The sequence below is a fragment of the Tympanuchus pallidicinctus genome, unplaced genomic scaffold (genome assembly GCF_026119805.1).
Source record: "Tympanuchus pallidicinctus isolate F22 unplaced genomic scaffold, pur_lepc_1.0 scaffold30, whole genome shotgun sequence".
NCBI classification, from domain to species: Eukaryota; Metazoa; Chordata; class Aves; order Galliformes; family Phasianidae; genus Tympanuchus; species Tympanuchus pallidicinctus.
The window spans coordinates 5,339,150-5,356,583 of NW_026294748.1; the positions used below are offsets into that span (position 1 = coordinate 5,339,150).

Here is a 17,434-nt window from a genome sequence, read left to right on the forward strand (position 1 = left end):
CATCTTCCTGCAGCTCTGATCTAATAGGGAGCAGCGTGACTGTAAGCAGCAGCCACTCTGCTTCAGCATCCCACCTAAACTCTCCTCAGCACGACCTGTGGGTTTGGTGGTGCCACGCTCGTCCCATTGCAGCCACTGCATGGAGCCATGGTCGTGCCTTAGGGCTCAGCCACTCAGCCTCCCTTTCCTCGTGTGAGCTTAGGCAGCACATTTAACCTCTGACTATTTACTGAGGATGCAGAAGGGCACTTAGTGCATTTCTCTATTTCCCATGGCTGTGTTATTTACTGCCCTGCCTGGCTTCCCTTCAGTTACCTCTGAGAACACTGCAAAGTTTTAAGAGCGTAATGAATGTAGGAGCTCCTGATGTGAAGCAGAGACAGGAGGTGGCCGATCTGTTAGGGAGCACATTTTGTGCTTAGTTGGCAGCAAGAGAAATGCGATTCTTCCTATCGCTTGTATCCCTGCATTAGGGATGCTCCTTTTATTTTAAGCTGGTGCCAGGGTTTGATGAATTGAATGGGTTTGTAACATGCCAACAGATCAGCAAACACTTTTTTCCCCTGAGAACTGAATTGGCAGGCAGCCTGGAAAGTGCCAGGGTACCAAGGGTTAAAACCCTGTGGAACAAAGTCATTTCCATGAGCTATTTTCTCCACCCCCTCAAAGATGATAAATTATTGCTTGATGAAAAATACAACGGTATCACTAAGCAACTCTGGGGCAGGAGCTGCCCGTGCTGCAGCCCATGGAGGACGATTGTGTCCTCTGCATTTTTCAAGTCTTTCTTCCCACATTTGAGGTTAGGAACACTTTGATAAGGTTGCTAATGCTGCTCCTGGCTGCCCACCCAACCCCAAGGGAAGGGAATCTTGCTGGTTTACAGGGATGCAGAAAGCTGTCCAACTGCTTTGTCCCAGTCATACCATGGGTGTGCAGGGTGCTAACGTGGGAGAGATGGGAGCTGCAGGGAAATCACTGAGTCTCATTCAGCTTCCTTTTCCCCAGACTTAAAACAACAAAGCACTTAAACGCTGTAAGGCAGCCTTTTAAAGGGTCTTTACACATCCCATAGATACAGCTCATCTTCATTTAATATGTATTTTTAATTTTTTCCTAATTTCTACAGGGGTATCACAAGAGTTTATCATAAGGACAAAGCGTTGTTCCCTTTTTAAAGTTTTAAGTTTGGTAATTATTTTCTTAGAGATTCTCTTGTAAAAGAGGAGGGATGGATGTTGAAATGAAATTAAAATATTAATTATGTTTAGAAATGACTGAAGAGTCTAATAGCTTTGGCTGGTACTTGATCAAGCCCCAAAACAAGCTCTGCTTCCCCCACACGTGTTTTCACCATAAGACAGGAATAATAAGAGCAAACAATGAGATGAATCAAGATGTTAAGTCATTAAGGATTTTACCAAATGGCTCTGATTCCCCTCTATTTATTAACAGCTTGCAGCAAGCTGCGGATCTCAATTATCTTGGTGTAAATCTGCAGTGATTTCCTCAATTTTGGCCAAGTTACCTGACACAAGGGATGCTGTCATTGAATTTAGTTCAGCTGCAAGCTCCTGAGTGGTCATTAAAGCTCTCTAATGGCATCCAAGGGGAGGAGAGGAGCTATTTAGGCTCTTATTAGAGGAAGCTCAAGAGAAGAAAAATACGGCTCAACCATCAGGGAAACTTGCTGACAGCAAGAGATGTATTGGGCTGTGAAGTAGTTTCCTATGGGAAGTGGTGGAAATTCTGTTAAAATCAGCCTGCACCAAATCCTCCTGAGCTCCTTGTCTGCTTTTAACTTGCCCCCTCACTGCTGACACAGTTCTTCTGCTGGTTCCTTTTCTGTTGGCTGGGACTTGGGATGGAGCTGTTGGTGCTGCTTTACTGGTCTGTGCTAATGTTGTTGTATGGGAACTGTTGAGTCCTGGCCTGAACTGCTGATGGAGCACCTGGGGAAAGACCTGGTCAGCCCTGGGAGCACAGATGAAGGCAATTTACCTGTGATTGGAAGGGGTGGAGTGTGGCTGCACCTCTCTTAGACCCCCATTTAAGGGCTGACTGCCCCTGGGGAAGGCTCTCTTTCTGGAGGTCTCTTCTTCATAGAGTTTTTCTTCCTAGCTCTTTGGGGGTGGGTGAGCAGTCCTTTTTTCCTTCCCTTGTAACCCCTTTCTATTTCATTGGTCCCTCTGTTGTTACACCTCTTCTATTACCATTCCATTATGCTGAGTTTTCTGATTGTTCCTATTCTCCATTGCCTGAAGCCTTGCCCTGGGTGTAGGAGGCTTCAGCCACAGCTTTGAGTATCAATATGTGGCGCTGTGCTGGAAGGTTTTGTTGGCAACAGCGTCCTGAGAAAAATGCAAACGGTGCTCAGGGAGGTATGAAAGCAGTTTGTAAGCAGTGTGCAGCGTAGGTGACTTGATCAAAGGGAAAAAACAAAGCCAAGCCCCAACTGCCTGCTGTGGAGCTGCGAAGCAGAAAAGCGAGCTGCTCTGCTCGTGGTGCTGCTGTGTCACTGCTGTCACCCCTTGCTCTCACACGTGCCCTGTGTGCTGCTGGAGCACTTGAGTCAGCCTGATGGTTTCTACAGTGTGTGCCTTGTGCTGGTGCACTTTAGCAGCATAGATCCTAACTTCAGAGCACGAGGGCTAAGGGTCATTGTTAGGTGATGCAGTTACACCCTGTTAAGGTTAGGGGCAGAGGGACAGGTGTGTGACTGCATGGGGTGGAGTGACTTTCCTCTGTTGGCTGACTTGCAGAGATGGCTGTTCTGCACCCTCTTTTATCCTCCCCAGCTGCAGTGAGATTTAAGACAGTGTGTTTTAACGCCTGGGAGGGCGTGCTCTGATGCTAAGATCAGTTAAGGCTTCTCAGCCACAGTAACTTGCAAGATGTGTGCATTTGGGTTTGCTTTAAGCACAAGGAGAAACAGGTCCGTTGTTCTTTCAGCACGTTGGTAATTTTCAGTTTTGTGAATTAAAAAGAGAAGTAAAAAAAATAATAATAATAACAATAATACTGGTGTTAGAGCAAAAGTTAGTAATAACAAGCAGGAAATGATGATGATAATAATTTAATACACATATACGTGCAGGTGTTTCACATTTGGCCATTAGTCACACTGCGTGGTGGGAGACGTTATCTGCAGTCCCTGGTTGCTGAGGTGGTGAGTGAGGCACAGCTGGGGCAGGCTCTGCCTCTGCTGGCTGTTTGCTAACAGCAGCCCCAGCCCTGAGAGCAGGGAAGCGGGGCTGCAGTGCCCACAGGAGCTATGGGTGCAGAGCAGAGACAGAGGCTGATGGAAACCTGGGTGTGCTGGCTCTGGAGGATGGCTTGGGTGAATGTTTGCATCTGCAGCAGTCACAGTTGGTAGCAGAAATACAAGGGTGTGTATTTCAGAGGAGCTGGAGCTGCTGTGTCCTCAGAAAAGTTGGAGCATGGCAGCTCCTCTGGCTTTTGGGCGATGCTGTGTATCAATGTGATGAGAGAAGTGATTCCCTTTGGTCCCAAGTTGTTGTACCCTGCCTGAGTGAGCCCTTCTGAGCTCAGGCCACTGCCGTTTTTCTTTCCAGCACCTTTAAGTTATATCCTTCCAAACACAGAACGTGCATTCTGCGTTCTCTGTTGTGTGTTTGAAGGAGAGGATGAGAAGCATCTACCTATTACGAGACAGAGCTAGACCTCAGCTATGCACATGGGCTAACTAGTGGCTTACAACTGCATCTAGCGAGCAGCACTGGTGGGAGGACTTGCTCAGAAGAGTACATCCCATGATAGGAATGAGAGAATGAGAACCTGGATTTCAGCAGTGCAAGGGAGAGTTCCAGCACAGAGAACCAATGACAGTGTAGGCAAACAGAAGATTTTTCTTGAGTAAAGAGAAGGTTTTTTTTTTTTTTGGTGAAATGGGTTGGTGCTGATGAAACTTCCATAGGAAATTTGTTGATCTCAATGAATTGGAAGGGGGGAAAATGGCGACTATTCCCTATCAATTTTACAGTAAGGGAAATATGATCTCATCCACCCTCTCAGCAGCTCCATCAGCTTCTAGGTGATAATTCATTCAGCACTGTCCAGCTCCCACCAGTTTACACAAATGGATTTGTTTCCATCGTTGATGTATATACGCATCCAATCACAAAACCAATTATTAATGCAGTTTTTTTTCCCTTTTACTTTTCCTACCTTAAGTTGCTGAGATTGGCAGCCTGGTGCTACCTCTACATGGCTGTGAGAAAGCATGGGCTTTACAGCAGGTCAAACTGAGGCTGTCAATTTTTAATGCCACGCCAGACTTCTGCAGCAGAGCATCTGATGTCTGCTTTCATTTCTGCAGGCACCTCAAAGATGATGAGTTACTACATGGACACAGCCATTGGCAACACGGGCCCTTATCCTTTGGCTCGCCCTGGAGCGATGGTAAGAAGGGGCTGGGGGCTATTTTGCTATCTGTAGCAGTGGCTTTTCTCTTTGGCTGCTGTGTCAATGGCAGACCATTCACTGACACAGCTTGGTGTTGACTGCTAAATCATCCTGAGGTTCCATGTAGTTCAGAGTGGCATCCAGAGGCTGAGTGTTTGCTCAGAGCTTATCTCAACCTCTCGAGCTTGCAAACCCAAGCTGGAAATAGGATTGTTGCATCGGATTTCCTGTGCTTGTCGTCAGAGGAGGATTGTTAGGGTAACCATTGTCCTGCAGCCTCCGCTCCACACGCTGACCTTCACCTGCTGTGGATGAATGCAGCAGCATCAGCACAAAGCAGACCTGGCTTTGGAAAAGCTTCGGTTGCGTTGGCTGGAGTTTTTTGATAAATATTGGGCTTCCTCTTCTATGGCAGCTCCTTTTTGTTTGGGCAGTTGTTGGGCAGTTGTATAAAATATGGATTAAAATGCAGTGCTGGGCATGTTTATGTGGATATCAGCAGCTGTGGGGCAGGTCTGACAGTACGTTGTGCTGCTCCTGAGCTGTGCTCTTTGTGCTGCTGGTTACCTTATGTTTGTACATGACCTTTATTGAGGAAATCACATCAATGGACGTTTCTCCAAAGAAATGACAGCTAGTGTTAAAGACCCTAGACAAGGTCAGATGTGAGCTGTATCTTTGAGCTGGGACACCAGGGGATACAGAAGACTTGCTAGAAAGCAAAATTATCACCAAATTAGGAAGAAAGGCCACTGTGACACATGAAAAATGTCTAACACAGCTCAGTATCTTCCTTTTAAATGGTTCCAAGAATGTATTTGGCATTTAAACATTGATTGGAAATGAAGCAAAACTGTTTCCATGTGGGGAACTAACAATGAAAAAAGAATGGATGCAAACATCCTGAGTTTATTTACGTGTATGACTGTATGTATGCATATGTTGCTATTCTTCTACTGATGTACACATGTACGTGGCACATGTGTAAAATCTGTAATGTGGTTTATCTGTGTGTGCACATACGGTATGTATTTATGTACAGTGGATATATCTATAAAGATAAATGTAATGAGTGTGTGTACATAATGGAAGTGATACCCTGGGATTATTTCCTTGTATCTGTATGCATATATGTATTATTTAGAGGTGTAATACCAATAATGAGAGCTGTAGCTAGAACTAGATAAATGCATGTACCTCCCTGCCTATGTAGCACACACAAGTAGATGCAGATGATGTATGTGAATGACATGCCTTATATTATAAGGGGCTTTCTGACCCCTGGCTGCTCAGCTGGGGTGCCTCTGGGCCAGGTCAGGTAAGTACTTTGTGATTTTATCCTGGAAGGGAAGGTTTGGTTCTGGGTTTGTTTTGCTGCTGAGGTGACACAGCTCCCTCCCCTGCCCAGAAGCAAGGTGCTGGCAGCTGCTATGAGGACCCCTGGATGCCGTGCAGGCTTCAGTCAGCCTGCTGCCCACCCAGGACCTGCTGCCCACCGTGGGACGAGGCGGCCATCCAGGAGGTGCCCACCGGCCTGGAGCACTACAGCACAGGTAGGAACTCTGCTCTGAGGGATGTGGAGTGTGGGGAGGGCCGGTCTGCTCCTCCCTGCAGGTGCAGCCTGGAGATGGGCTGCTTTAATGTCCTGGTTTCGTGTGTATGGGCTTGAGCTGGTTTCTTTGGAAAGATAACGAGGCCTCTGTGAAGGGGAGCCTGGACTCCTGAGCCTGAGTTCTGCTGTTACACTGAGTTGGGGTCTCTGTCCCCTTCCTCCTGGGGACGGTGGTGCAATATTCAGTGCTATATGGCTGCAGGTGGAGGGCATGGCCATGCTCTGCTGTCAGGGTTGGGTGGTTGCGATACAGCCTACAGTTAAGCTCATGCCCTGGCTTTGACTAAATGATGCTGCTCTGCGATGCACTCATACTTTGAAAGTCGTTACAAAATCACCGGTGACTAATTCTTGCCCTGTACTTTGTTCAACCTGTGAAGCAGAACTTCAGCTTGGGCTGCTGCTTGTGTAACTGACAGTGCAGGGCTCTGGGTCTGTACCCAATGGTGTGACATGAGCAGAGAGTTTTGGGCTTTAGTGCAAGCCCTGTTTCCACTGCATCATGCTGTGTTTGCTGCCCCTGTGCCACACATCTTGGAGGCTTCCCCTACCCACAGCACAGTGATTCAGCTTTGGGAAGAGGTGCCACCAAGTCTCGCTTCCCAGCTGTTCTGTGGCAGAAGGGAGGGCTCAGGTACACCATGGCACAGGCCAACAGCAAAACGAAGTGAAAGAGCTCAAATTGCATGAATGTGACCTTTGCAAAGGGCCAATATGAAGTTTATGTTTCACTTAAGTCCCACATAAGCCTATCGTGAAGCACATAAATCCCATGTAAGCTTTTGCATGGCATGTGCTGGTCTTCTGTGACTTGTTCCCGGCTTGTTAGTTATGCACATTGGCCCCTTGGGAGGGGAAAAGCCCTGATGTTTGGAGACTTCTTTGCAGCTAAAGAGTTCAGCAGAACCAGTGACTGTTGCGGTCAAACGTACAATTTGAAATCTCTCCTTGGCAAATATTCAGGCATTTCAACTTTTTTCCTTTGGTGAACACTTGTGTGTTAGCTGGAGATGAACTGAGAGCTGTGGCTGGAGGAAAAACTCCGCTGTCTATTCCCAGCCGCTCTTGTTTCAGCTATTTTGCTCAACTCCTGTGGGTGACCTCTCTCAGCGTGATGTCAGCTCTGCTCTGATGAAATCTGCTCTTGCAGCATTTGGATTTGCTCAAACATTTTGCAAATCTGTGCCTGGAAAGTTTTCTTTGTGTGTTGTTTCGTTGTTTTGTTTTTGTTTTTTTCCATACCCTCTCCCCTTTTCTGTGAAAGCGCTCTCTCCAGGGACCAGCATATCTGTAACCCACATCTTCATTACCCCATGCTGGGTCTGTGAAATTTCTTGCTGCAGAGATTGGAGCCTGGTTCAAAGCTCACTGGAAAAAAAAAGATGTCGCTGTCTTTAGCAGGTTTGAGTCCAGCTTGGAATACACTGGGACTGTAGGACAGGCCTCTAATTCTCTTGCAGTACCTAAAAATTACGTTTCATTTCTTCCTGTTGCAGTGCGTGGTACTCTTTCTCTTATTATTACTATTATTTTAATGCTCTGCCATTTTTTTCAGAGTCTAGAGCAGTTTCTAATTTTAAATGAGAGGAAACTCTCATTTGTATATACTGCTAGGAACAGTCTTTCATTTCTCCTTTGTGTTTTGGGTGTGCATGAAAGCCATTTGTCATCTATTCTTCTCTATACTGGAGGCTATTTTGGTTTTCATGGTCTTGATGTTGGTGAAAGAAACAAGTCAGCAAGGAAAATGCAAGTGTGAATATATCCTCTCACAACAGAAACCCGCAACACTTCTAGAAGTTTTAGAACTGCTTGGCTTTGTTGAAAGATATTTTGCCTTTGAAGCTCGGGTGAGTTTATTTACATGGTGCTTGATGTCTGCTAAGATTATTTGGTGATATGTATAAAGAAAAGCCTGATGTGGATTTGGTTTGTAGATAAGGATAAGAAAAGAGGTGGGTTTTATTTTACATTTTTATTACAACAAGAACTGGAAGTGGTGTGTAGTCATTTTTATTTGTCAGCCTGCTGTCACAACCTGCAGTACATGGGTTGGGACCGTGCCTGCCCTGAGAGTCAGCTACGTTTGGGTCCATAGCAAGTAAAAGGGCTTCACCCAAAGGTGTTAGAAAACAACCAGTGAGAACTGCCTGCCTATGAAAGCTGGCATCTGTGGCAATAGGGATGTAGAGGCTTGCTCATTAGTTGCATTATCTGGTGACCCAAAATCAAGGGTGCTGTGAGTCTGCGTGAAGCAGCAAAGGCACTGAAAAGATGCTGTCACACTGAGCACTGGGATTTCCAATTCTTAGGGCAATAGTATCTTAATATTACTCTCTGGTAATATTTTTTTTTAGTGGATAAAAGTTTAGGCACAACAATGGAGAGGAGGAAAATATTTGATAGCAGCATCGTAATTTCAGCACTGACATTGTCCTGGCTGTGCTGTTTTTTGAGCCAAGGTCACTTTGACAACCCCTTTCGCTATGAACTGGTTTATTTTGCTTAGTGATAGGGGAGATAAAACTGTTGTTAATGGCAGGAGAAGGATGAAATGCCTCTGGCGGAAGAAGTTGCTCTGATTGTTGTGCTGAGTTAGCACACTTGGACTGAAGGTGCTTGCAGCCTTTGGACACTAAGAGGAACCTTTGGCAAGTGAACTCACCTTCTTTCAAACAAATGCATTTGAGTTTGAATTTTGCAAGACAAGGAATGAAATTAAAATGTTTTCTAGAGGAGAGATGAGAGCTGTGGGTCTGACTCTGCTTCTTCGGCTGGTGCTGCTTTTGAAAGATTTTGGCACCAGGACACTGTGACATACAGAAGGCATTACCATAGGATGACCCCCAGCACCCAGGGCTGTAGGAAGGCACAGTGCAGAGGGGACAATTTGACCCAGTCTGTGGCTGATATCGTCTGGACACATTATCTCTCAGCCCACAAAAAAGGGTTTGTTAGCATGGGGGTGGTGTGTCTCCCTAATGCAGCCCTGCATCCAACTCGCTGGTGCTCGATGGACATCTTGTCTTGGGTCCTACAGGCTGGGCCATAGCAGTGTCCTGCTGGATTTGGCAAGAAAGCAAAGCCTTTGGAGCTGAAACAAAGCACTACAGCACATTGCATTGCCCCACACCACGTGGAGATGCCCTCCTTTATACCCACCCCCCCTAACTCTGGCTGTGATCTTTCCCCAAGCCCTGCTCTCAGCTCGGAGTGCACTGCAGGCAGAAATCACGTGGGGACCTCCTGCATCCATCGCAGACTCTCTCTGCTTTTCCCCATCTTGTCCTCCTATGCCACAAGACCTGCTCTTTACTCTTCTGGGTCCTGATGGAGATCCCCAGAGGGAAGCTCTTTCTGTGAGCGTTTTCTGGGCTGTCTTCCAGGCCCATGCATGGAGGAAGGGAGCCTGGGGAGGGGGAAGGTGAAAGCTGACCAGGCTCAGCCCAATGGCTTCTCCAGCTGCAGCACATTTTCCAAGTGAAGCTTAGGGGAAAAAAAAAAAAAAAAAAAAAATCTGCATTTTTTCATGTCCTTTTATCCTATTTTTAACTGTGGCCTCCTTCCTTTTCTCAGCCTCCTCCAACACTTCCCCCCCCTCCCCTGTGCTGCTGCCTCCCCCGCACGCTCTCTGCAGAGATGAATGGGCGTCTCTTCGCAGGGCACGCACATCTGCTTGCGGCTGTGAGACCCTGCAGGACTTCTCAGGCAGCTCACAGCCCCGCTGTCCTCTCTCCCTAATAAATGAGGAGTGGGCAAGGGAGGACGTGGAAGAAGGTGAAGGGAAACAGCAGTGGGTGGAAAAAGTGGTCAGCCGCTCCCGAGAGGGACGAGGAGGCAGATATTATTTGCTTCCAGGTTCAATAAAAGGCACAAGCAAAATCCTCTGTGCAGATGCCTCTGCCCGACCTATTGCCACTCATTCCTCCAAACTCACAGCTCACCCTGATTCTCATCTGATGTCCACTGCATGTCTGCAAAGGGATGAATGAAGCCTTTCTGCTGGGCTCTGTTGTCATCCTCCAGCCGGCGTGGCGGTGCTGCCTCTCATAAGCCTTGGGGTCTGGCGCTGTTTATAGCCTGGCTAGAATGAGTTTCTTTGACCCTTTTTCTTCCTGGCAGTCTTTGGGTGTTTCACTGACTACAGTTCAAGTCATGTCACACCTACTATAAATGGGCACTCTGGGTTTGTTGGAGGGCAGACACAATTTTCTCCACCAATGGCACTTCAGCCTAGAGGCAGAGAAAAGATCCCTCTATGTCTTGTGAATGAATTGTAAAGCTGTGGGTTGCCTGTGTCTGTGTCTCCTAGCACTTCTGCAAGGGCACTCTGAAGGATGCTGAGCTGCTACTGGTTTGCTCTCCAGGTTAGTGGGGAGTAATTGGTACCTGATTTGTGCAGATCTTTGTTCTGCAGGTGAGGAAAGCATGTGCAGGTGACCTTGTGATACCTAGGTATGCTCCCTCTGCATCCCCTGTTGTAACCTGCTGCAAGACAAGACTTGGGGAGGTTTATTTGCACTCAAGCAAGGGAATGACAAAAATCCAGACTTTCGCTTTTCTATTTGTTTCCTGCTTGGCCCTGGAAAAATCCCTGTCTTGACTCTCAGAGACAAAGCCCAAGGGAGATCCCTTCACTTTGGGTTGTCACCAGAGAATGAGCACTGAGCTCTTTTCCCACTTGAGCTGCAGACTTGTGTCAGCTGGAGATCAGCTGCTGCGTGGGGATGAATTGTGCTCTGAGCAGGGGATGGTGCTAGATGAAAACTGGAAGAATGTTATACTTTCTTGGGGGGTGATACCTACAGATTTGAGGGGGGCCACCTTATGAAAGGGGATTTAGAGCTCAGCTCAGGGGAGAAAACTCAAGATGCTCTTAAAACACTGTGCCAGAAACATCAGAAATGTGAGCTGCAGTACTGATGGCTTTGGCATGTAGGGAAGGGTTCACTTGCTGTAGAGTCCAAGAGGAAAGGAATGGGGTGATGGGCTATTCCTCAGTGTCCTGAGGGTGACTGTGGATGTCTTGCATTGAGTTGATCTTGGAGTAGCACAGGTCGCTCTGTAGAAATGAGTGCACACATGTGTTTATTGAGAGGATTAGGCTGTCCTGTGACACTCTGCTCTTTCTCGAGCAAGGCCACACAAAGCACAGATGCCTCGTGCTTTCCCAACCTTGTTTGCCTACAAGAAGCGTGCAGGGACACATGAGTGCTTTCTTCTGGGGGCACTGAGCAGCTGAGGACCTCTCCAGGGACTTCAGGTTGCACGTGGCCAGTCCTTCCCATTGCAGTGCCCTCGGAAGGCTCTGTGCTCATGTGGAGCTGGGAGGGCAGCACGAAGCCAGCTTCTATTTGTGGCTGGGCGATGCAGTGTGGGTCTGTGCAGGACAGGCAGAAGGGGATGTGGAGAACATGGGGGGCTGGGGCTCTGCAAACAGCCTGTTTCTTTCAGCTCCTGGCAGCGCGAAGCACCTCTCTCTCCCTCCAGATGTTCACTGTGTTTATGGCTGCTGAAGCAAGAGACTGAACTCTCATTAATACGTTTCTCTCTCCCTCTCTTGCACTGAAGCCAGAAGTCTCAGCTCAGAGGTTGCAGCTGGAAAGGAGCTGAGGGTGAGGGGTGGGAGAGAGAAGGGAGGTGTATGCAAGCCTCCCATCCCATTCAACTCCCCCTCTCCACTTTCCTCCCCCCGAATCCTCCCAAAATACACATGCCCCGAAAAAAGAAAAACACTAGCAGATTTTTTATTTCAGAAAGTAAACACTTAGGCCATGGGGGTCTGGAGGTTATGGGAAAAGAGGAAACCATTGGGCTAATCAGGCTGGGACACACTTCCCCTGCTGAAATAAACCAGAAATCATTGCATTACAGGGTGCTGCCGTGGTTAACCCTGGTGCTGCCAACACAGCTGAGCTGAGGAGCTCAGAGCCTGCCCACGTGCTTTTCCCCTCATTCCCTGGTTTATGGCCAGAGCCAAGTGCTGATGCAGAAGGGGAGCCAACGCTCTGCAGGGGCCCTTTGGCATGTTGGCCCTTTGGGAATGAGTTGTTGGGAATTTTTAGTAGGAAATTAAGTGGGCTTTTTTTTTCCTAATGGTTTATGAGCCATCCTATAGAATTTCATAGCTATTCTTGCCTGAGAACTCTGACTGTTGCAGACATCTACAGAAAGGAAATCTTTCTCTGCTTGGATCAGCGAGATTTGGGGGTAATATCTGCAGACCTTTGAAAGTTTTTTTCAGAGGGCTTTTAATTCTTGTTAGAATTGTGTTGGGTGTACAATTGTAAGATTACCATTGACTTGGTTGCAGACCCTTTGGGATGGAATCCTTCCTCCTTTTACTCCTGTGTTTGTTGAACACAGCATATGGGATCTGTGTGTGGAATGGGGGACATTGGTGCTCCTGCAGGACAAAGAATAGCTGTAGCCCAGGTGTGGGTGAGCTCACAGCCCTCTGTACCAGCTTTACAAAGATATCCAGTTACTCTCTCTAAGCCTGGCCTTGGACTTGCCTTGTCTCCTATTAGTTGCCCACTATAAATGGATACTTGCTATCTGGTCTCACATGTCTTAAGACTGCTGCAGGCTGGATCTCTAAGCATGAATGTTTATCACTGTGAGTCTGTTTCATCTTGCTGTGATTGCTGACCCCTTTGCATACTGCCAGGCACAGATCTGCAGTGAAGCCCAGATGGGTTTTACACCCAGTTCCTTGGCTTCTTTGGGAATCTCATTCTTAGCAAGATACTTGTAGCTGAATTTCAGCACCTTGTGCTGTGTTCTCCTTGCAGGCCTTCCCTCTGCTAGCAACTACCCCAAAGAGACACAGCTGAAAGGGAGAAAAAAGGCACTGAGTACTTTGTAGTCAGTGTAAAGTGATCTTTCCAGTGATGCTGCTGAAGAAAGCTCTACCTCATCTGTTACAGTGTAAGTGTTGGTGGTGAAAGGTGCCATCACCGGTTCCTTGAGCCATCAGCCAGGCTCTTGCAGTGTTCCACCAGAAGGCAAATCCCCAGATAGCGACGATAGGGGAACACTGCAGACCTGCTGTGTCCCACCCCCTCTATCTCAAGAATGCATTTGAACTGGAGCTGTTCCTGCAGCCTCTGGAGGCTGAAGCTTCAGATGGCAATCAGGCTGTAAGGAGATCGTCCCACAGGGCAAATTTTAGAATTTTTTTGGAGCTGGTGTTCAGCTCAGATAAGCCCTGGAGAGCTTAGATACTTTATCTGAGTCTTATCTGAGCTATTTGCATCACTACACTCTGAGAAACCATGCTGTCAGACACTTGGGGAGGGGAGCGAGATGTCTGAGGATGGCCCGTCTGTCTTTCTTGGTATTTCAAGCAGACAGACACCTTCAGGAGGACTGAGATATCCTGTTCCACATGCAGCTCAGAGAGCTTGCATGCAGGTTGGTAGATGTGGAGCAGGAAGGAGAAAGACCGTGCTTGGAGCCACGTGGTAGGAAGGATGGAATTAGGTCCAGTATTCACAAAAGTCCTATAAGAGATGGCATCCCTTAGCATGTCTGACTGAGGCCATTGGGTTTAACAGCTGAGGTTTGGAAGACCTTGGCTATACAACTTAACAGAAAGTCTTCAGACATCCAAAGTGTGCTCATTTCCACCAGAGTGATGTCTAAACCATTTACAAGGCTGTCTGTAGTCACTGTGTGGCAATTTCTCGTGTTGGAGATGCAGATGATAATTAATTGTACATTTTATGACAATACTTAATTCATCTAGGTCAGGCAAGTAGCAGGAAGTCTCTGGAGAACAGTATTGTACAAGAGCTCAATATTGCTTTAAAAAACCCAACACAGCAAAAAGTCATCTTAGCCAATCCCAAGCCATCGGTGTGACTGTCCCCTTGAAGCTATGTATAGCCTGCTGAACACGTGCTGGAGTTTACACAGCCCTCCGGATGGGCCTCCCCCTGTGGGGTTTTGTATCAATAGGCTTTGAAACTGTTGCAGTGGGTCAATTGTTGGCTATTTCACAATGAATTAAATACAAGCTGCCTCCGGCAGCAGGCTGGGCTGACGAGGCTGTGCCTGAACCTTGGGAAGAGGGTTTCTCCGCAGTGAATGGAATAGATGCAGAATGGAATAGTGAGGGGCTTGCTGGCTTCCGAATGGCTTGCAGGAGGTGTAGGGAAAGCCTGGGGTGGATCTGCTTATGGGCTTGTTCTTGGTGCTGGGAGATTTCCAGTCAGCACTGGTGAACCCTGAGAGAGCTGTGTCTGGAGAGCTGTGGTCCCTTTATCTCCCAGAGGCAGGGCTCCTCTTCTGGGATTTCTCCTTCTTCCACCATATGCTGCAAGGGCAGGTGAGGATTCCAGGCCAGGATCCAACCTTAAATCTGAAGCTAACTGCAGCCTGACTGGAAAGGGGCTGCCTCTGCCCTGCTATGTGGGAATGCTGCCATTGATTTCAGTAAGAGTATTGGGTACATGCACTGAAAAGCCATATAATACAGATCAACAGTTCATGACATGACTTCCCTTCCTGGAAAGGGAAACGAGGCCGCTGACATGGCATATGTTGTGTGAGCAGCAGTACATGGCAAAAACACTTCTAGTTATTTGTGCTTTCCGTAGCACAAGTGCAATGGAGCAGAATAAATTGCTCCAACCAAAGTGGAGACGTGATTTTAGGAAGTAATGGCCCAAGCAACTTCTCATCAGTGAAGGATTTTCAGGCGTCTGAAATGTTTTTCTCTCCAGATCGTATGATTCACTCTCCACATCCTAAGTTCAAGGGGTGCAGAGGGCATTCATTTTGGCCAGACTGATGTCAGTGTTGAGGTAGAATAGGAAAAAAAGAAGGAGATGCCCCAAGGGAGCTTGCTCATGGAAAACTTCTAATTTAGTCAGTTCCAGACATCTTGTGGAAGAGTCTGTGCTTGGGGCATGTCAGCCTAGTTCTGCAGGCTAAAGAGGCATGAATAATTATGGAAAGCAGTGATAGAAATAAAGCTGGCATCTTAGTCCTGCTCTGGACCAGTTCTTCACCATGCTGTGAGCCTGGGGTACCTGTGTGCTGTGAGACATCTCCAGGGACAACAAAATCTTCTCTTCCCTGCTTTGCGCCTCCCCAGCCCTACCAGACCAGATGCTCCCTTTGTCTGGCAGCTCCTGTTGTGTTTCTATCCAGACAAACAGCTACTACATGAAAGTAGTAGCAGCTTCCATTGCTTCACAGTAATCAAAGTGACAAGATAACGAGGCAGCCTGGTAGCCTGCTTTGCCTTACACTTGTGCTGAATTCCGGGCTAGGTGTCAGCTCAAGCCCTATCTAAATGAAACACAGCTTTTTGACTTTCTTCTATTCATTTGAAACTGCAAAAAGTGATGGATTGTTCTGCAGAAATCATCAATATTTTGTCAAAGCGAAAACCAAACATTTCCAGGCAGAGCTCAGCTTTTTCTGCTGCTGCCTGTGTTGATGCAAAAACAAATCTCCGTGGGAAATGCCAACATAGAAAGAAAATGGGGAAATATGTTGGGCTGCTCTGCAGAGTGCTTCCTTTGCTCTCAGATTCAGACCTGAGGGGCTTCAGGGCTGAGAGTGGTTGAACCCAAGATGTCAACCTGGATCACTCCTAGGAATTACTTAGCAAACTGGTTTGATCAGCTCTGTTGGCATACGAAAGCATCCCGGTTTGAGCCATAATGTGTCTGCAAGGGATTCTTGTGCTCTCCTTTCCATCTGTTAGGTTGTAATGCTTCATACAAGCTATAGCTTCATTCGAGCTACAGCTTCAAGCCATAGAAACTGCTGTTTTTAGGATTCATCAATCTGCTCCTGTCTCATTGCACATCACCCTGTCTTCCTTTCCCCCACATTTACACCTAGTAAGGCTCTCTGTCTGTCTCTGTGTTTGGTGTAGCAGATCCTTCCATAGCCATCAGTCTTCCAACATCCTTCCCTGGGGCCTTGCAGGCTGCAGTTAGCAGCAGACAGTGGCAGGAGAACTTTCCCCTCCTCACCCACCTGAGACAAAACAGTTTTAGTGGGGCTCTCCCACGCCTGCCAAGTGCATCTTGACGCTCCCCTCCCTGGTGCTGCACTTCCTCACTTCATTAGCACTGGAGATGTTTATAAATGGAAGAGATAATATTTTTCATTTCCAGTTTGGGTTTCCAGGGCAGCCACTTTCTGCAGCACTTAGGAAGTTTAGAGAAGACGAGGTTATATAAACGATTTTTTCCCCCCTGGGTTCTTATTAATCAAGTGGCTTGCAGAGCCATTCCTATCCCCTTGGAATAAAGGGCACTAGTGGGTGAGGGGAGGCAGGCAGTTAACACAAAAGCTTTTTTTTGGGGGCGAGGCAGGGGGCTTTTGCCCTTTTGTGTGCATTTGTTATAAGTGAAGCCGTCAGACCTGGCTGTTTGGGTTTGAAAGTGTGACTGGAGAGCTGTGTGTTGTGCTCTTAGGTTACACGTAAGCTGTGCTTTGGGCTTCACTCTGGGACTTGCCCCTGGTAGGCCTTCAAGCAAGTCATGTAGCGCCTTTGAATGACAATTTACCTGGCTCTGTTGATGCATCCTTGTAAAATTTGATTATCTGATGAAAAATGTTTGCATTCTCTGAGCAAAGAGGGAATATGGTTCTGACAGCAGTGAGTTTCTCCCTGTGCTTTTTACAATAAAACCCTATGGATGTGCACACACACATACGAGCTAATTAATATATTTCCTGGCAAGATCTGATGCACTTCTAAGGCTTCCCAGCGCTTTCCCACCCAGGCTCCAGCAGCAGCTCCTGCCCAGCATTGCTGTGAGCAGCAAGGGCAGCTGGTGGGCTTGGAAAACAGGAGCGAGCTTCAAGTCAGCTCCTCTTGTTCCCATCAGAACAAAACCAAGATCTGTCTCCTCCTCCGTGCCCTTGCTCCCACTGCCTCTCCACGACCAGAGCTGAGGATGGGGGTCTTTCTGTTTTCCTTGGGTGGAATTAGCTCTGGCTGGAGCAGCAGGTCCAGCTGTTGCAGTCCTGGAGCTGAAGGTCCACAGGAAATCAGCTCATTAGTCTTCTGACCCACATTCCAGCTTTCCAGCCATGTTCTCGGTGTGAAAATAATGATTTAAATAGCCAAGAGTGGAAAATAATGATTTAAAGGAGGTAAAGGTAATATTTGCAACTATTGCTGACTGTAGACTTGGCAGAGGGATGTTGTATTTCTTCCGGGTCTGGGGAGCGTGTGGGAAGCGGTGAGGGGAAGGTGTTGAACATCTGGAGTGATTTAGCAGTTTTGTGCCGTTGTGTGAGGCTGTGTGCTCATGGTGCTGCAAACGTAGCTGGCCCTGAAGAACTGGGATGGAGTGATGAGGAGAGAAGCTGCTTGCTGGAGCAGGTGCACGTTGGGTTTTGCAGAAGAGCAGCGTTGACTCC

At 47.4% G+C, this 17,434-nt stretch overlaps 1 protein-coding gene across 4 annotated transcripts in view; it reads left to right on the top strand.

The window, feature by feature from the left end:
- ETS1 (ETS proto-oncogene 1, transcription factor) overlaps nucleotides 1-17,434 on the top strand; it is a 68,631-nt gene that overhangs the window by 1,647 nt on the left and 49,550 nt on the right. For 2 of the 4 annotated variants that reach the window (XM_052697107.1, XM_052697110.1), the window contains exons 2-3: nucleotides 4,340-4,422; nucleotides 5,834-5,978. In XM_052697107.1, the coding sequence (XP_052553067.1) occupies nucleotides 4,340-4,422; nucleotides 5,834-5,978 (228 nt within the window). The remainder of the gene's footprint in view (nucleotides 1-4,339; nucleotides 4,423-5,833; nucleotides 5,979-17,434) is intronic. The other 2 variants (XM_052697108.1, XM_052697111.1) reach the window with 1 other exon arrangement.